Source organism: Neovison vison, chromosome 4 (genome assembly GCF_020171115.1).
Source record: "Neovison vison isolate M4711 chromosome 4, ASM_NN_V1, whole genome shotgun sequence".
Classification (NCBI taxonomy): Eukaryota; Metazoa; Chordata; class Mammalia; order Carnivora; family Mustelidae; genus Neogale; species Neogale vison.
Genome location: NC_058094.1, coordinates 160,601,145 through 160,616,008, shown reverse-complemented (window position 1 = coordinate 160,616,008; position 14,864 = coordinate 160,601,145). Strand labels below are relative to the sequence as shown.

At 38.1% G+C, this 14,864-nt stretch overlaps 1 protein-coding gene across 8 annotated transcripts in view; it reads left to right on the top strand.

The window, feature by feature from the left end:
• The window catches only part of HEPACAM2 (HEPACAM family member 2), a 52,881-nt gene extending 41,069 nt beyond the window's left edge, over window positions 1-11,812 (top strand). For 4 of the 8 annotated variants that reach the window (XM_044246038.1, XM_044246037.1, XM_044246032.1 and 1 more), the window contains exons 8-10: window positions 1,300-1,373; window positions 4,942-5,051; window positions 8,182-8,902. In XM_044246038.1, coding sequence (XP_044101973.1) covers window positions 1,300-1,373; window positions 4,942-5,051; window positions 8,182-8,188 — 191 coding nt within the window. In that variant the 3' untranslated portion in view covers window positions 8,189-8,902. Of the gene's footprint in view, window positions 1-1,299; window positions 1,374-4,941; window positions 5,056-8,181; window positions 8,903-10,836 lie in introns of those variants that run through there. The other 4 variants (XM_044246035.1, XM_044246034.1, XR_006384263.1 and 1 more) reach the window with 3 other exon arrangements.
• Window positions 11,813-14,864: the final 3,052 nt, after the last annotated feature.

Below are 14,864 nucleotides of genomic sequence, written 5' to 3'. Positions count from 1 at the left end.
CATGCTGAAAGGGACTAATATCAGTGTTAATGTATATAAATTAATATTGTTGATATTAATTATTACATATAATGTACTATTGATAAAAGAGAATTCATGTAATCTAATATTGATATAATACAGTCTCTTACCTTTGAATAATTGCCTTTACTCTACAAAGTGTGTTGGTTTTAACTAAGTCATGCAAGTCTATAAAATAAGCCTGAAAGGCACTCAACTCCGTTTTACAGGCAAGAGAACCAAAGCTTGGAGATTAAGTCACTTGCCCACCATCACTGAGTTCTTTTGAATTCTAATCCATTGATCCTTGTATTATTTTGAAAATGCCCAGGACCCTCTCAATTTATTCATTCCTAAAGCAGATACAATGTGGGCAGTGCCAGCCCAGGGAGAAGAGGAAAGGGAGCTTTGACAGTTTTGCTGCTTCTTTGTCCCCAGCAGTGCCCCTCATTGCCATTCACTAGGGACTCCCTACAGAGTTGTTGTTAAGCTAACAATGGGGCTTTAACTCAGGATCGGGAGTCACACGGAGCTGGGTTTCAGTGCCGTATATGCTACTTTTCCCCAATGTCACCTTGAGAAAACTAATTTTTCCTGACCTCAGCTTCCTCATCTATATAATAAAGATAATAACTACCCCCCACCCCCAGCCAAACACACACACTGAGGTTGCTGTGAGAATTAAATACAATGTTGTGGGTGGAGTGCCTAATATGCCTGGATGCTTCGTGAATATGGGTCTGCTTCCTCTTACCAAGCCCCAGAGACCATCTCGTTCCTCCAAACCACTCCACTCCCATCATTTTACAGATGACAGTTTGGGTGATTTCGATATTGCCTTGTATTATATTTTGGACCCATGGGCAGCTGTATTTAATTACGTATTCTTATTAGTTCTGATGGTATCTGTTTTAGATCTGGCAGGGTGCAGTACATATTATGTGTAGTTAAGAGATGTTGTGACTCCCAGGCTGAAAAGCCTAGGTGTGCTCTTTGGTAACTAAGAGTTACAAGGGACAAGCCTGCCCACACGCATTCATTTGCATATAGAATACGCCGTTACACATCAGGCTTTAAGAATAATTGTCCCAAGTCAGTTTCGATTCTCAGCTTCGGAAGGAGTGATTTCTAACACTGCTTAATGGCAATATGACTGTAGGGGATTAGGAAGCCTTAAATTGGTTTGATACTCATACCACTTGAAGCAACAACAAAGATAAGTTTTACAAAGCCTTAAAAAAAGCTACAATAGTAGTTTGAGACATTTGATTTGTAAGTAGTATTTGTTTTATATTTCAGGCCATGAAGATGCTCTGGATGACTTCGGAATATATGAATTTGTTGCTTTTCCAGATGCTTCTGGTGTTCCCAGGGTTGGTTTTCCTAGTGGCTGATTAACCAGAGGTGTAAGCGGCCTTCAGTTAAGCGCTCGGGCAGTGTGGTCGAGTGGCTGTGCTACCCTCAGCAGAGTTCACTTGTTCTGTAGTGAATGATGTCGTCAGATCTGAGGAGCTAAATAAAGCATCTTTCTTGGCCTTTATAAGTAAGGCTAACACGAATTAGGAAGTTACACTAATTCGTAAACATTTTTTTACCTGGTAAGCTCAGCAAAGAGAGAACTAACTAGGTTGAAATTAAGTGAACTGAACAAATAGGGGACCAGGGGACCCTGATTTAAATTATTCTGCATCCCCTTGATGGCTACAGCCTGTCACTTCACTGATTAGCCCTTTCTGTTCCTCACTTTCCCTTCCCTTCCCCTCATAGCTTGCATAGACAATTGATCATACCCTTAATTATACTCTTATGCTCTTCAGTAGAAAGGTACTATATAAACCCAAAGTATGCAAGTACACATCTTTATTTGTCATCCTCAAGGTGCTTGAGACCTGAGAAGGGGGGCCTTTACACCATCTGAAACATTTTTCAGTTTGCAAAGACAAGGTCTTTAAAACAATCTGTTTTGTTTAACGGACCTAAAGAATGTTCTCTGAGCTCATCAGGTCATTAGCATTTTTATAGATCTCTTTTTTTTTTTTTTTTTTTTTTTGCAGAAGGACACACTTTATTGAGCCCCTCAACCCTAGTTCTCCTTTTCCTGCACAGTCTTGGTTCCCCGGAGACGCCCAGTCCGGCAGGCAGCAATAAGATCCACTTTGCAGCCAGCAGGGGCATCTCTGCGGATAGTGGAGGGTTTGCCAATGTGCTGGTGGTTGCCACCTCCAAAAGGATGCTCCACAGGATTCGGGGCCACACCCCGCACACATGGCCAGCAATTCCTCTTTGCCTTGTACTTGTGGTAGGCACAGCCAGCCTTCAGAATGAACAGTCTTACCTCTGCAGCCTTTCTCCCTAAGATAGTTCATTTAGGGAAGGGGCCATAAACACACTACTTGCTTTAGGGCCTTTTTATTTCCTTTTTTCTTTTTTTTTTTTTTTTTTAAAGAACTATTTGTCATTAGGGATTGGTTACCTCACCTATTCAGTGAATTCTACCAATGAGTAAGGTTCATACAATAATCTTCTTAGCCACAGACTTTGCACAAATGCTATGTGAGTAATAGAGGGAGACTGATTAGATTTCCTCCTCCTGAGGGCACGTTGGTAACACCACCATCAAAGCTTAGCACTGCCCTATTCAGTCTCAAACAGCACTGGCTCACCTTTCACTTCTACAGTGAAAAAGACAAAAACAAATATTTGTAGATTAATTATTTCAAACAGCTTCTGCCCACAACAGAAAGCCCCCTCTCAGGTGTGGCTTTTAAGTGGGAGAGAAGGAAACTGAAGAACTGGTAAGATTTGGAATGGAATTGTTGAAGCCAAGAATTTCTTTATTTAAAATAATGCAGTTTTTATTCCTAGGAATTCATGAGAAAGGAGTGAGATCTATGTAAGAAACTTTAAATTTAACCTTGTGATTAATTAGTACTCAGTTTCAAGATGTTACTGGGAGGAACCTGTATGTTCAAAATGCTATAATCCTCAAGAACTTGGGGCAGAGAAATGAGTGCTCTGATTACATATCAGAAGCCCTACTTATTTCTGTCATAAGTAGAATAACTCAGTTTGGAGCCATGCCCATCTTCTAAGCTGAAAAACTCCTGAGGAATCAGCTAAGATTCTTCACTGGGAAGAAGTAAGAAATCAACACCAACAACAGAAGGAAAAGGATGTGGAGCAGGACCTGTGTAGGAGAACCTGCACTAGGTGAAGCCAGCATGACAGTTATGTGTGAAGATTAGTAGCCAAATGCAGTGGCTTTGAGAAGAGAAGGAAAAATAATAATAAAGCCAAGATCTCAAAGTTGAAGTTAAGAAAGAAAATAAATTAAATAACTAACTTCTGAGTTTTAAAAATAAGAATCATCTCTCAGCTTGTGGTACATGAACACGTGGAATCTTCCTCCTCTCTCTAGTTGCTATACATTTTACTGTCCATTTAGTACCTCTTTGGGGAATTGGACAGAAAACAATGGCATGAAATGAACAAATTTATTACTTGTTGCCAGCTCTGATATGAACTTAGGTGAATAAGCTAGTTATTACCTAGAGTTTGCTCTTGTCATAGCCCCTGAACACCCCCATACCAAAGAAACTCAAGAGTTGATCTCAAGTACACTTGACCCTGGAACAACATGGAACAACATGGGAGTTAGGGATGCCAAGGCTACCCAGTTAAAAATCTGCCTATAACTTTTGACTCCCCCAAGTTATTGTATTAACTACAATAGCCTACTATTGACCAAAAGTCTTACCAGTAACATCAACAGTCAATTAATGTATATTTGTATTATATATTGTATTCTTATAATGTAAGCTAGAGAAAAGAAAATGCTAAGAAGAGCATAGGGAGAGAAAGCACATTTACAGTATTGTCCTGCATTTATTGAAAAATATCCATGTATAAGTGGACCTGTGCAGTTCAATCCAGGTTTGTTCAAGGTTCAACTGTACAAACTCTAAACCAAAATCTCCTTGACACAAAAATGTTAGGATGAATCATAAGGCTGCACATGAGAACTTTAGCAAGCGGAATGGAAACTATTTCCAAAGAAAACACAAGCCTAAGGTGTTCCAATACAATGTAGCAGATTAAATTGGAATGAGATAACATATTCTTCAGATGATTTATCAAGGGCAAAGAGTTCTCTAGGCGATGCTCTATAAATACAAAGGACTGAAAGTGATCCGTTGGAAGTGTGTTGAAAATTGGAAGAGCTTGGGATGAGGAGGGGAACCAGATTTCAGCTGACTAACTGGAGGGCAGTGTTTACAAGAAGAAAATCATCAGATAAAAGGAAGGAGGAGTTAATAAAACATGAATGCCAGTTTCAGTAAAATACCTGTTGTTTACCAGGCAGAAATATACTGCCGTGCTTCCCACATTCTTCCAAGCCTTTAGTTAGAGCCCATGACTGAATTCAAACCAAACATCTCCCTTTGTGTGTTCTGTATTTCTTGGGACTGTCTATATTAACTTGCAGTGTGATGAGGACTTTTGTCTATATATTATTCTTTCTTTTCAACCATCCTTGCACATATCCTTGGCAAACAGTGTCAAAAAGCTAATTGAGATATAATATAAAAGATAATCGTATATGCTCTCTGATTCTAAGCTGTCCTGGTATCTTCTCTTTTGCTATTTTCTTCTTTCTATTATATTTTCTTTACAGTACTGCCAGCTTTTTTCTTAAATGAAGAAAAAAAAAGTGATGGCATTGTCAAGCTTTTCCTCTTCTGACTTCATAACTATGCTGCCACATAAACTACCATAGGGTAAGTGCAGGAAACTGTAGCAAGGAGAAAATGGACATTGTAGGGAAGATAAACAGATCTAATTCTCTAATCATTACTACTTCCAGTTGTTTTCAGCTACTCAATAGAGTAGACATGCTCTTTACTACTCTGCTAATTGTTTTTAATATGCCATATTTTCTAGATGCCAAGTAGGTCTGTTTCAGCCTCTGATGGTGTATCAGGACAAGATTTGCACAGTACAATTTATGAAGTCATTCAGCACATCCCTGCCCAACAGCAGGACTGTCCAGAGTAAGTATGAACTTGCATTTGGTGATACTATTGTGGAGGGGCTAAGTATTCAGCCCCAGCTTTCCCCAGAATTTATTGAAAGGCTCAGAAGAAAAATACCAAAACAGAAAATTGTAGCTTCTGTACATTTGAACACACTTCCCCAATGGAAAATAATTCTAGGGGAAAAAATAGACAAACACAAGTATCTTCTAGGGTCGTGCACTTGGGCCAGTGGACAAGATGCAGAGCTCTGGAATCTAGTATTTACCCCCAGTGAGTCTTGAAATGAAAGAGATTTTCAGGCCAGTTCTCAAGCCTGATCATCTTGGTTATCTTGATGATTTTCCCATGACTGTGGTGATTTTAGAGCCAATGATCTGGGAATAGGACCAGGAGAAAAAAAAAAACCCACAAAACATGCACAGCACGGTCACCATCACCATCAAATATCCAACCTCTTAACAGATTCAAAGCAGTCTACTCTAAGTGAACAGAATCACAGCAAGGACTGGCCTCCCAGCCAGAGAGGATAAAATCTGAGCTGAGGCCAAAGCCAGGAAACTACTTACCAGTTAACCTCAGGCCTGACACTAAGGAGTTGCCCTCCCTTCCCCACCGTGGAGAAACTAAGCCTACAGCCTTTTGAAATAATGAAATGAACTTCCCTCTTTTGTGCTTTAGCTGCCTGCAGGCATAACTGCCACAAATCATCTTCCATCATTTCTTTATTTGTCATTTATTGACTTTGAAAAGAACATCAATAACCACACAAGGAACTTCCCCTCTGGCAAAAGAAACAGTTCTAGAGAAGTAATTCATGCACACCTCTGGATAGATACCAAAAATAACAGTTAGCAGTGGATGACTGCATGGGAAATCATCTTAGGGGGAGGGCACCCAGTCTTGGGGGGGGGGAGATATGCACTCATTTAACAGCTAAGTGACAGGACACCTCAGAGGACCCCATCAGTGCATCTCTTCTTAACCCAGGGAGCCTGGAGAAAAGGGAGTCAGGTAAATTAGGAGCAGACCCTGACAGAGGTAGGAACTTCTGGTCTGAAAAGAAAAGAAAAAATGTTTTAAAGAATTATATTATTGGGCGCCTGGGTGGCTGAGTCAGTTTACCATCTTACTGTTGATTTCATCTCTGGTCATGATCTCAGGGTCCTGGGAAGGAGCCTCAGGTAGGGCTCCCTGCTCAGCACCTCAGAGTCTGCTTGTCCTTCTCCCTCCCCTTTTGCCCCTCTCTCCCTTATGCCATTCTCTCTCAAATAAAAAAATAAATAAAATCTTAAAAGAATTATATTATCAATCTAGTAGAACACAATGGCGAAATATTATTCCATGACGTTTAAAAAAAAAAAACAACTCTCTAAAATAATACCTGACTCTCTTTACTTCTGGAGTAGAAAATTAAGAGATTTGTTTTTGTTGTTGTTGTTAAATGTAAGGAATAGAAAGAATTTTAAGAGTATGTCTGCTTCCCAACTTTAAGATTATACCCAATTAAGAATATTATCCTATTTAAGCTCATGTGTTTTTCTATATGTCATTTATTCTGCATTATCTGTTTTTTTTTTATTTAGACTGTAAACAAGCCAAATGAAAACTTGGTTTATCTTTTTTTTTTTTTAAAGATTTTTATTTATTTATTTGATAGACAGAGAGAGATCACAAGTAGGCAGAGAGGCAGGCAGAGAGAGAGGAGGGGGAAGCAGGCTCCCTGCTAAGCAGAGAGCCCGACGTGGGGCTCCATCCCAGGACCCTGAGATCATGACCTGAGCCGAAGGCAGAGGCTTAAACCACTGAGCCACCCAGGTGCCCCAACTTGGTTTGTCTTTTAAAGCTCCCAATAATAAAGGAAATGCTGATTTACTTACAAAGCTATAGAATATGGCAGCTGTAATTTCAGAACACAAAATAAAGTGATCAGGTTGGTTTTGCATGTAAAAAAAAAAGGTGATTCTCCAAGTTAAAATAGAAAATCACCCTCTGAAACTAGACTGCTTTCAGACATGAGCAGTATCTTTAGAGTTTCTTGGGAATATAAAACTTTATTTTAGAAATAAACTTGGAAGGTTGAAAATAAGGCAGAAATGTTCTTTTTCAAGCATATAAAGGGCTATTCAAAACTGTTCTTGAGGACACGCTCCCTCCGGGGGGCAGCAACCTGAGAACCCCAGTTCACACCACCAGTCCTCTGTCTCCAGTGCCTAGGCTCGCCTCCTTCCCTGTCCTCCTCATCTTTCCTTGCTTCCCTTCTGTGTGTTTGTCTTCTAAGGACTCTCTCTTTACCTCCATTCTTCAATATCTGCCCTCTCTGAACTTCCCTTCTTTTTCCTTCTCTCTCTGGAATACTGTTCCCTTCTCTCTAAAATCTCTTAAGATTTTCCTTTTTACACTTATTTTATTTACAGTCAATCTACAAACATTTCCAGAACATTATCTGCTAGGGATAGAGGTTAAATAAGGCTGTCTTTTAAGGATTCCGTAGTTTAGCGAGCTCTTGTTTGCTTGTTGTAATTAAGACTAGCGGTACTTGGTAGAATAAATATTCCTCAATAATTAAATATTCCCTAAACATGTAGAGGCCATTTTTTCTCTCCTGATTGCCTATGGCTTTATTCTTTATGTCCAGTTAAACTCAAAGGTCAATTGTATGAATAATGCAGTATTATAGGTGGCTAGTGAATTTCTCTCCTCCCCACTTCCCAGGAAGTGAATGTACAAGCTGTAGATAAAGAATAATAACTTTCTGCTTTGTTGTATCTCTGTTTGACAGTTGCTTCTGAGATAGAAAAGACAGCCAACAAAATTCTTTTCTTTGGCTCTTAGACTATTCTAACAGTGTTGTTTTCGTTAGTGCATGTATCTGTTACCTAATTGGACTGGTATTTAACAAATTGGTAAGTTGACCTGTTTTCACGTTTTAGTACTCAGGCTACTTATTTGGATATTGAACTTATAGCTACATTTATTTAAATGCTATCTGTTGACCTCACTAAATGCTCCTGGCAGTTTGTTTTGAATCCTTGACTGGCAGTTAGTATCTTTAAATTCAGGATATTTGATTGCCTATTCCTTACACTTAATTGGTTTATAAATGTAATTTTCTTGAACTAGTTCAAAACACTTCTATTATTTGCAGGTATTGAAAGGAATAAAAGAATTTAAGGTTCTTCTACCTGTGGAACTGGAACTCTGTAGAATATTTTACATATCTTGTAACATCTCTTTGCCAGGTGAGCATTCATAAACCAGTGCATTGGAGTGAAATAATGAAGGAACATTCTGAGGAAAAACAGTGGAAATGTATATTCATCTGGAATCAGTGAAGAAATTAAGCCCAATACCTCTTGCTCATTACTCCTTTTAAATGCAGAATAGAGTCATTTATAAAAATTATACTGAAGGTTTTCCAGCATACACACAATGCATTGTGCTGTAGAGGAAGATGGTAGGGAAATAGTGGACAGTCTTTATCATAGTGACTAAGAGGAAGAAAAAGAAGGGACTTTCCAATTATTCTTTTCATATCAAGTCTCTCTAAAAAGCTCAGTTAGTTCTAATCTATACTTTCACTTTCATCAACATTGCATATTCTATCTAATTTACAAATGTGGGAACTTTATATTTGTAAAAATTTCCAGCAGGTTTTGTTTTATTAATTATCATTACTATTAAATTATTGTACTAATTTTTAAAATTTTATTCCCAAACTTCCTTCCTGGTATTTGTACCACACAATAAGGGTGGCTGTCACAACAGCAAGATTGCTCTCTAGACTGTCAATTACCATTGGCTTTTTTGAAAAGACATAAAACACTGAAGGAAATGACATACTGAATTTTTAATTTTTGTTCAAGGAAAGATGGATTCAAATAAATTATTTTGGTTTTGCATATATATGTCCTCGACTCTTTGTCTTATAGGGAAAATTTTTACATAAAATATTGTACAGTTATATTTTTTTATCCTTATTTGCCAGTGTGCAATTAAAGTGTAGATTATAGAGAACTACTAAAATAAGAATCTTCCTCTTGCATGGCTAATTTTTTTTTTCAGGCGTGGAATTTTTACTTGATTGAATTGCTGATTCTAGGAAAGGTCTCCCTCCTTGTATAGTGCTGTATTTAAAAAATCAGTTAAGAGACCATGGTAGAATTAGAAAGTACCATTTTACAACCTCCAAGTGAAATTACTGATTCAGATCACAATCATCATTAGCTAAGACTGCTGGATAAATGGTAACAGATAAAACTAGATGACCAAAGATCAGGTTGCAGAAACTCTGTGAAGGAAAAGTAGTCTGAGACCTAGAGAGAAGCAGTTGTATGAAGTAGCACAAGGCAACTGTGCAGGACACAGGAGGCCCAGGGAGTGGGCACAGAATGGTCATCTGAGTGTTGCAGATCTTGAAGATGAAAGATGAATATTTGTGTTTAATGACATTGGCTAAAACATTCTGACCTGACAGTACCATACTTCAAGATTTCATTTTAGCCAAATAAAGGTAGAAACAACCCAAATATTCAACAACAGGGCTTTAAATGACATTACATCCAAATACTCCAACTATTTTTTTTTTTTTTAGGTTTTATTCATTTATTTGACAGACAAAGATCAGAAGTAGGCAGAGAGGCAGGCAGAGAGAGACGGGGGAAGCAGGCTCCCTGCCGAACAGAGAGCCTAATGCAGGGCTTGATTCCAGGACCCCAGGATCATGACCTGAGCTGAAGGCAGAGGCTTTAACCCACTGAGCCAGCCAGGCACCCCCCAAATACTCCAACTATTAAAAAAGAAGATATAGGGGCCCCTGGGTGGCTCAGTGGGTTAAAGCCTCTGCCTTTGGCTCAGGTCACGGTCCCGGGGTCCTGGGATCGAGCCCTACGTCGAGCCCTGCATCGGGCTCTCTGTTCAGCAGGGAGCCTGCTTTCCCCACCGCCGCCCTGTCTGCCTGCCTCTCTGCCTACTCATGACCTCTCTCTGTCAAATAAATGAATAAAATCTTTATTTAAAAAAAAAGATATACACCTGTATTTACTGACTTTAAACTATGTCTCATGACCTATTATTTAATACATAAGAAAGAAACCAAAAAAAGAGCATTTCTTTTTCAAACTATTTCAAATGAACCACTGTATTTAAACTATACTTCCCATCTTTTCACAGAAGCACATGGTTAAAGGAAAGTTAAGACTAATTTAACCCCTTTCTGGTCTTCTTTCTTTACCACCTTCTGTATTTTTCTGCTGGAGAAGTCTACCAGTCCTACCACAAATATTTTCTTTTGCATTTGATATAATGCAGATATATGTATATATATATATATATAAAACTTGGTGTATACATATACATGTATATATACATATATATGTAATAGATTATAGAATCTAATTAGATCATCTATAGATTATATATATAATCAGAAAAGGAATTATTGTCCATTACTACTAAATATACAATATATATACATACATATATACTTGGAAATGCATACAGCTGACCAAAAGATAATTAAAACACCTTTAGAGAGTAGATCTTAAACATTCTCACAACAGCAAAAAAGAAAATTGCAGTCATGGGATGTGTTGTGTTCACTAACCTTATTGTGGTAAATTATTTCACAATATGTACATGTACCAAATAATCACATCTTAAGCTTACACAACGTTATACATCAATTATATCTCAGTAAGGCTAGAAAAATAATATAAAATCACTTGTATTCTCGCCTCTCAGAAATAACCTGTTAACATTTTCCTAGATTAGTTATGTGTTTATTCTTTTATATACCTTCTAGTTCCAGAAAGAATTTATGGAAGCTCATATAAATGCATAATGTAACAAGATAAAATATACCCCCAAAATGAAGTTGATAAAGAAAACAGGATGAAGGAACAATGAGAGTTTACAAAGGCACATTGAAAGCAGAAATGAAGCTAATAACCAGTATGATGGATTCCCCCTCATCTCCAAGTATTGTTTTATTACACCAGGATCACACAGCATATACAGGTGGATGTCTAAGGAGGGACTTCTAAACCAAATGCAATTTGTAACTGTCAGTCCAAAAAAGGTTGCAATCCCCTCACAGGGTTGGAAAAGAACAGGTCAGCTTTCCCAGCCACCACTCACGGAAGTTCCATCTGCCCCTCCCCTCCTTCCTCAGTCCTGAATTCCCTCCCTCCCGAAGGTCCTTGCATCTATCTCTTGGAGAGCAGATTAACTCCCATGAGCTCCAGCTGTGTCTCTGTGTTCCCCTTCCAAGACCCAACCCTGGAACTCTTTCAATCATGGACCATCTTACACAGCCTTTTCTTGCATGGGTAACAATACATTCACATGCTTCCCAATCAAAATCTTATAAGAATGATGTGCCAAGACAACTGTTTGTATTCGATTTTGGTTTGGCTGATTTTGTGTATCCCTCCAGAGTTCCTTACCACAAACCAAAGGAAATACAAACACATATTTTTATTTTCTCAAACTCACTTTTCAGTCACTTGTAATTCCTCTCATTTTTGTATTGTTCTCTCACACACAAATATACAGACTCTCTTAGAGCATGGTTCCACTCAAAGCAACAAGGAATTGCTGAAGGGAGCAATGTGAAAGGATCTAGAATCCAATTAACTTTTGCTGTCAATGGGGTGTCATACCAGGTGACTCACTGCTTTTTTAGTATATGGGGATGAAAATCTCATAAATTAATCAAGGTTTCCAAGGGAAGTGATGGACCAAATACAGATGTTTACCTAATTAACAAATTAATCTTTAAAAACCAGCCTGAAGTTCTTTCCTTATTACTAAACATAGTCTTAGCTAAGCTGTTGTTAAAATTTCTAACTTTCTACTAATTGCTTCTAACTTGGAATAGAATTGTATTCCTAGTGTTCATTAAAGAATATATCCTACTGATAGACTTTTAAACAAAAATTAATAAAATACTTGTGAATAAAACAGTTTCCCTTGTTTTTCTGACATTTGTGCACTTCCATGTTAATAAGACAATTTCAGTTAAAAACAAACTGCATACATATCCTCAAAGATAGCCCATGTGCTCACTCAGTTTTATGAGATCATAGCATCTTACAAAGTTTTGTTAAAATAATAAAATTGGGTGATAACATAGAACATGGAATATGGGTAATACTTTATATATTATAAAGATTTAACTTATTTTTAGAAAGGTTTTATTTTCTGTTCCTATACTGCTGTGTACTCTATGAATTTTTATGTCCTTATATATTCCTCTAAAGTTCATGTTTCAATATACATGAATGTGTATGCTTTAGATTCATGAGGCAGTAAGAAAGCAAAGTTTTCTTTCTCATAAGCAGATGTAAAATCATACATAGCACCTGCATTTAACACTGTTATTCTCCTTCCTTCTCATCTTCGAGGTAGTGTTTATTGGTATTACCATGTTAGCCTTGTGGTTTATAAACATTTTCATACCATTAACGACTTTGATCTTCACAAGAACCTTGGGGCTAGAGGAAGCATGCCCATTTTATAGACAAATAGAGACTCAGAAAGTGAAAAGACTCCGAAAATCATCAAACCAACGAGTGACAGAGCTGATCTCCAAACTGCACTTCTGGCTCCAAGGCCAAGGTCTATTCCAAGGTAGCAATTGATTTCTCTGGACAAGGCACGCTGGAGTGGAGTTCACACCAATTTTTCTTCTGTCAGCCCTACTTTTAGGAGCTTCATTAATTTCAAATACCACTGGGCCTCCAGCAAACAGGTTATTTGTTTTTTGTGCCTGAGAACCTTCTCACTTAATATTCTCCTAGGGAACATGACAGCTCAATTGCTTGTCATACAATAGGGCAGGAACTGGCAGATTGCTTCTTCCCTGCAGCAGAATTCCACCTTGGGTTAATGAGAGAAGGTTTCTGAAGCTTCAGAGTAGTCCCTTCAATTCCACATAAAGCAGTTGTCCCAGGAGGTGGGGACTTCAGAGACCCCCATGATAGCATGCTTTTCTAAGTGTCCCATATGGCGTCCATCCCAGCATAAGCACTTTAGAACACAGACAATAATGTTTTTTGAACTGTACCGAATTAGATTACCTGTCCTCTGTATATTTAATGAAGACTCCATTTATAGGAGGCAAATAAATTACTGTGTTTCCAATAACCAAGTTCCTCTGAGACTGATTCTCAGGGCACTTGAGAACTTTGGGAGCTATTTTTCCTGAAGTTCACTGAGATCCTATCAAAATATTTTGTTTAATAAAAAAAAGTTATCAGGGTCTGACTGTAACTACAAAATTCTATCCTTATTATAAAATAATTAGTTTATGGCTCACAGATCACTTGTCAGGACTAGTGTAGGATTCCAAATAGAAATGCCTGATAAACAGTTGCATATCCAACATGAGAACTTTGAGGACAGGCCTGGGTTTAAGAAATAAAATTTGAATCATTTTTATACAATGCTTTTGGCAGCAAATAACAGAAAACTCTGACTAAAACTGACTTAGAATAATTTATTATCCCAAATGACAGGAAGTTCAAATGCAAGGTAGACTCCAGGATTGGTTCATTTAATGACTCAACAGTATCCTCAAGAACCCAAGTTCTCTTCCATTTCTCCACTCTGCTCTCATGGTTACAGATGGCTGCAGCAGTTGCAGAAATTATATCTAGACATCACAAAATCCAGAACATGGGGAAAAAAACACCTTTTCCTAGGTCATTTTCTTATGCATAAAGAAACTTTTCCCAGCAGCTTCCACCAGAATTTCAGTAGTTTTTCCTTGGCTATGTGAAATGACCTCTCCTAAAGGAATTGCTGGCAAGAGGTACGAGATTAGATTGGTACAGTATGCAGAATTTAACCCCCTGGAGATGGAGTCAACATTCCCAGAAGAACATGGCTGGGTGGAGGAAGAGTAGACATCCAAATAAAATTGAAGTTTTTTATGGAAATGAAAAAATGGAAATGGATGCAAGAGGATGAGATCAAGAGCAAACAAGGAGGGAAACAGCCTTGGAAAGACCAACTTTAGGAAATTAAAGAGAAGCCAAGGAAGGTTAAGCAAAAGAACTTGGGAAGAAACTTTTTTTTACTTGAGACCTTTCTTGTTTCTTTTAATATCTTTTTTTTAAAGATTTTATTTATTTATTTGACAGAGAGAGATCACAAGTAGGCAGAGAGGCAGGCAGAGAGAGAGAGAGGAGGAAGCAGGCTCCCCGCTGAGCAGAGAGCCCAATGCGGGACTCGATCCCAGTACCCTGAGATCATGACCTGAGCCAAAGGCAGCTCAGGTATTACAGCCATTGTACTGAGGTACAGCTCAGGTATTATAGCCATTGTACTGAGCCACCCAGGCACCCCCTTTCTTGTTTCTTGAGAAAGGCTTGTATTGCTATATACTTTCTTCTCAGGACCACCTTTGCTGTGTCCCAAAGATTTTGAACAATTGTGTTTTCATTTTCTTTTGTTTCCATGAATTTTTAAAATCCTTCTTTAGTTCTTTAATTTCCTGGTTGACCCATTCATTGTTTAGGAGGATGCTCTTTAGCCTTCATGTATTTGAGTTCTTTCCAACTTTCTTCTTGTGATCAAGTTCTAGTTTCCAAGAATTGTGCTCTGAAAATATGCAGGTGGAGACCTGATTTGTGACCCAGGATCTTTTGTGATTTGTGAACTATTCTGGAGAATGCTCCATGTACATTAGAGAAGAAAGTATATTCTGTTGTTTGGGGATGGAATGTTCTAAATATATCTGTGATGTCCATCTGGTCCAATGTGTCATTTAAGGCCTTTATTTCCTTGTTGATCTTTTGCTTAGATGATCTGTCCATTTCTGTGAGG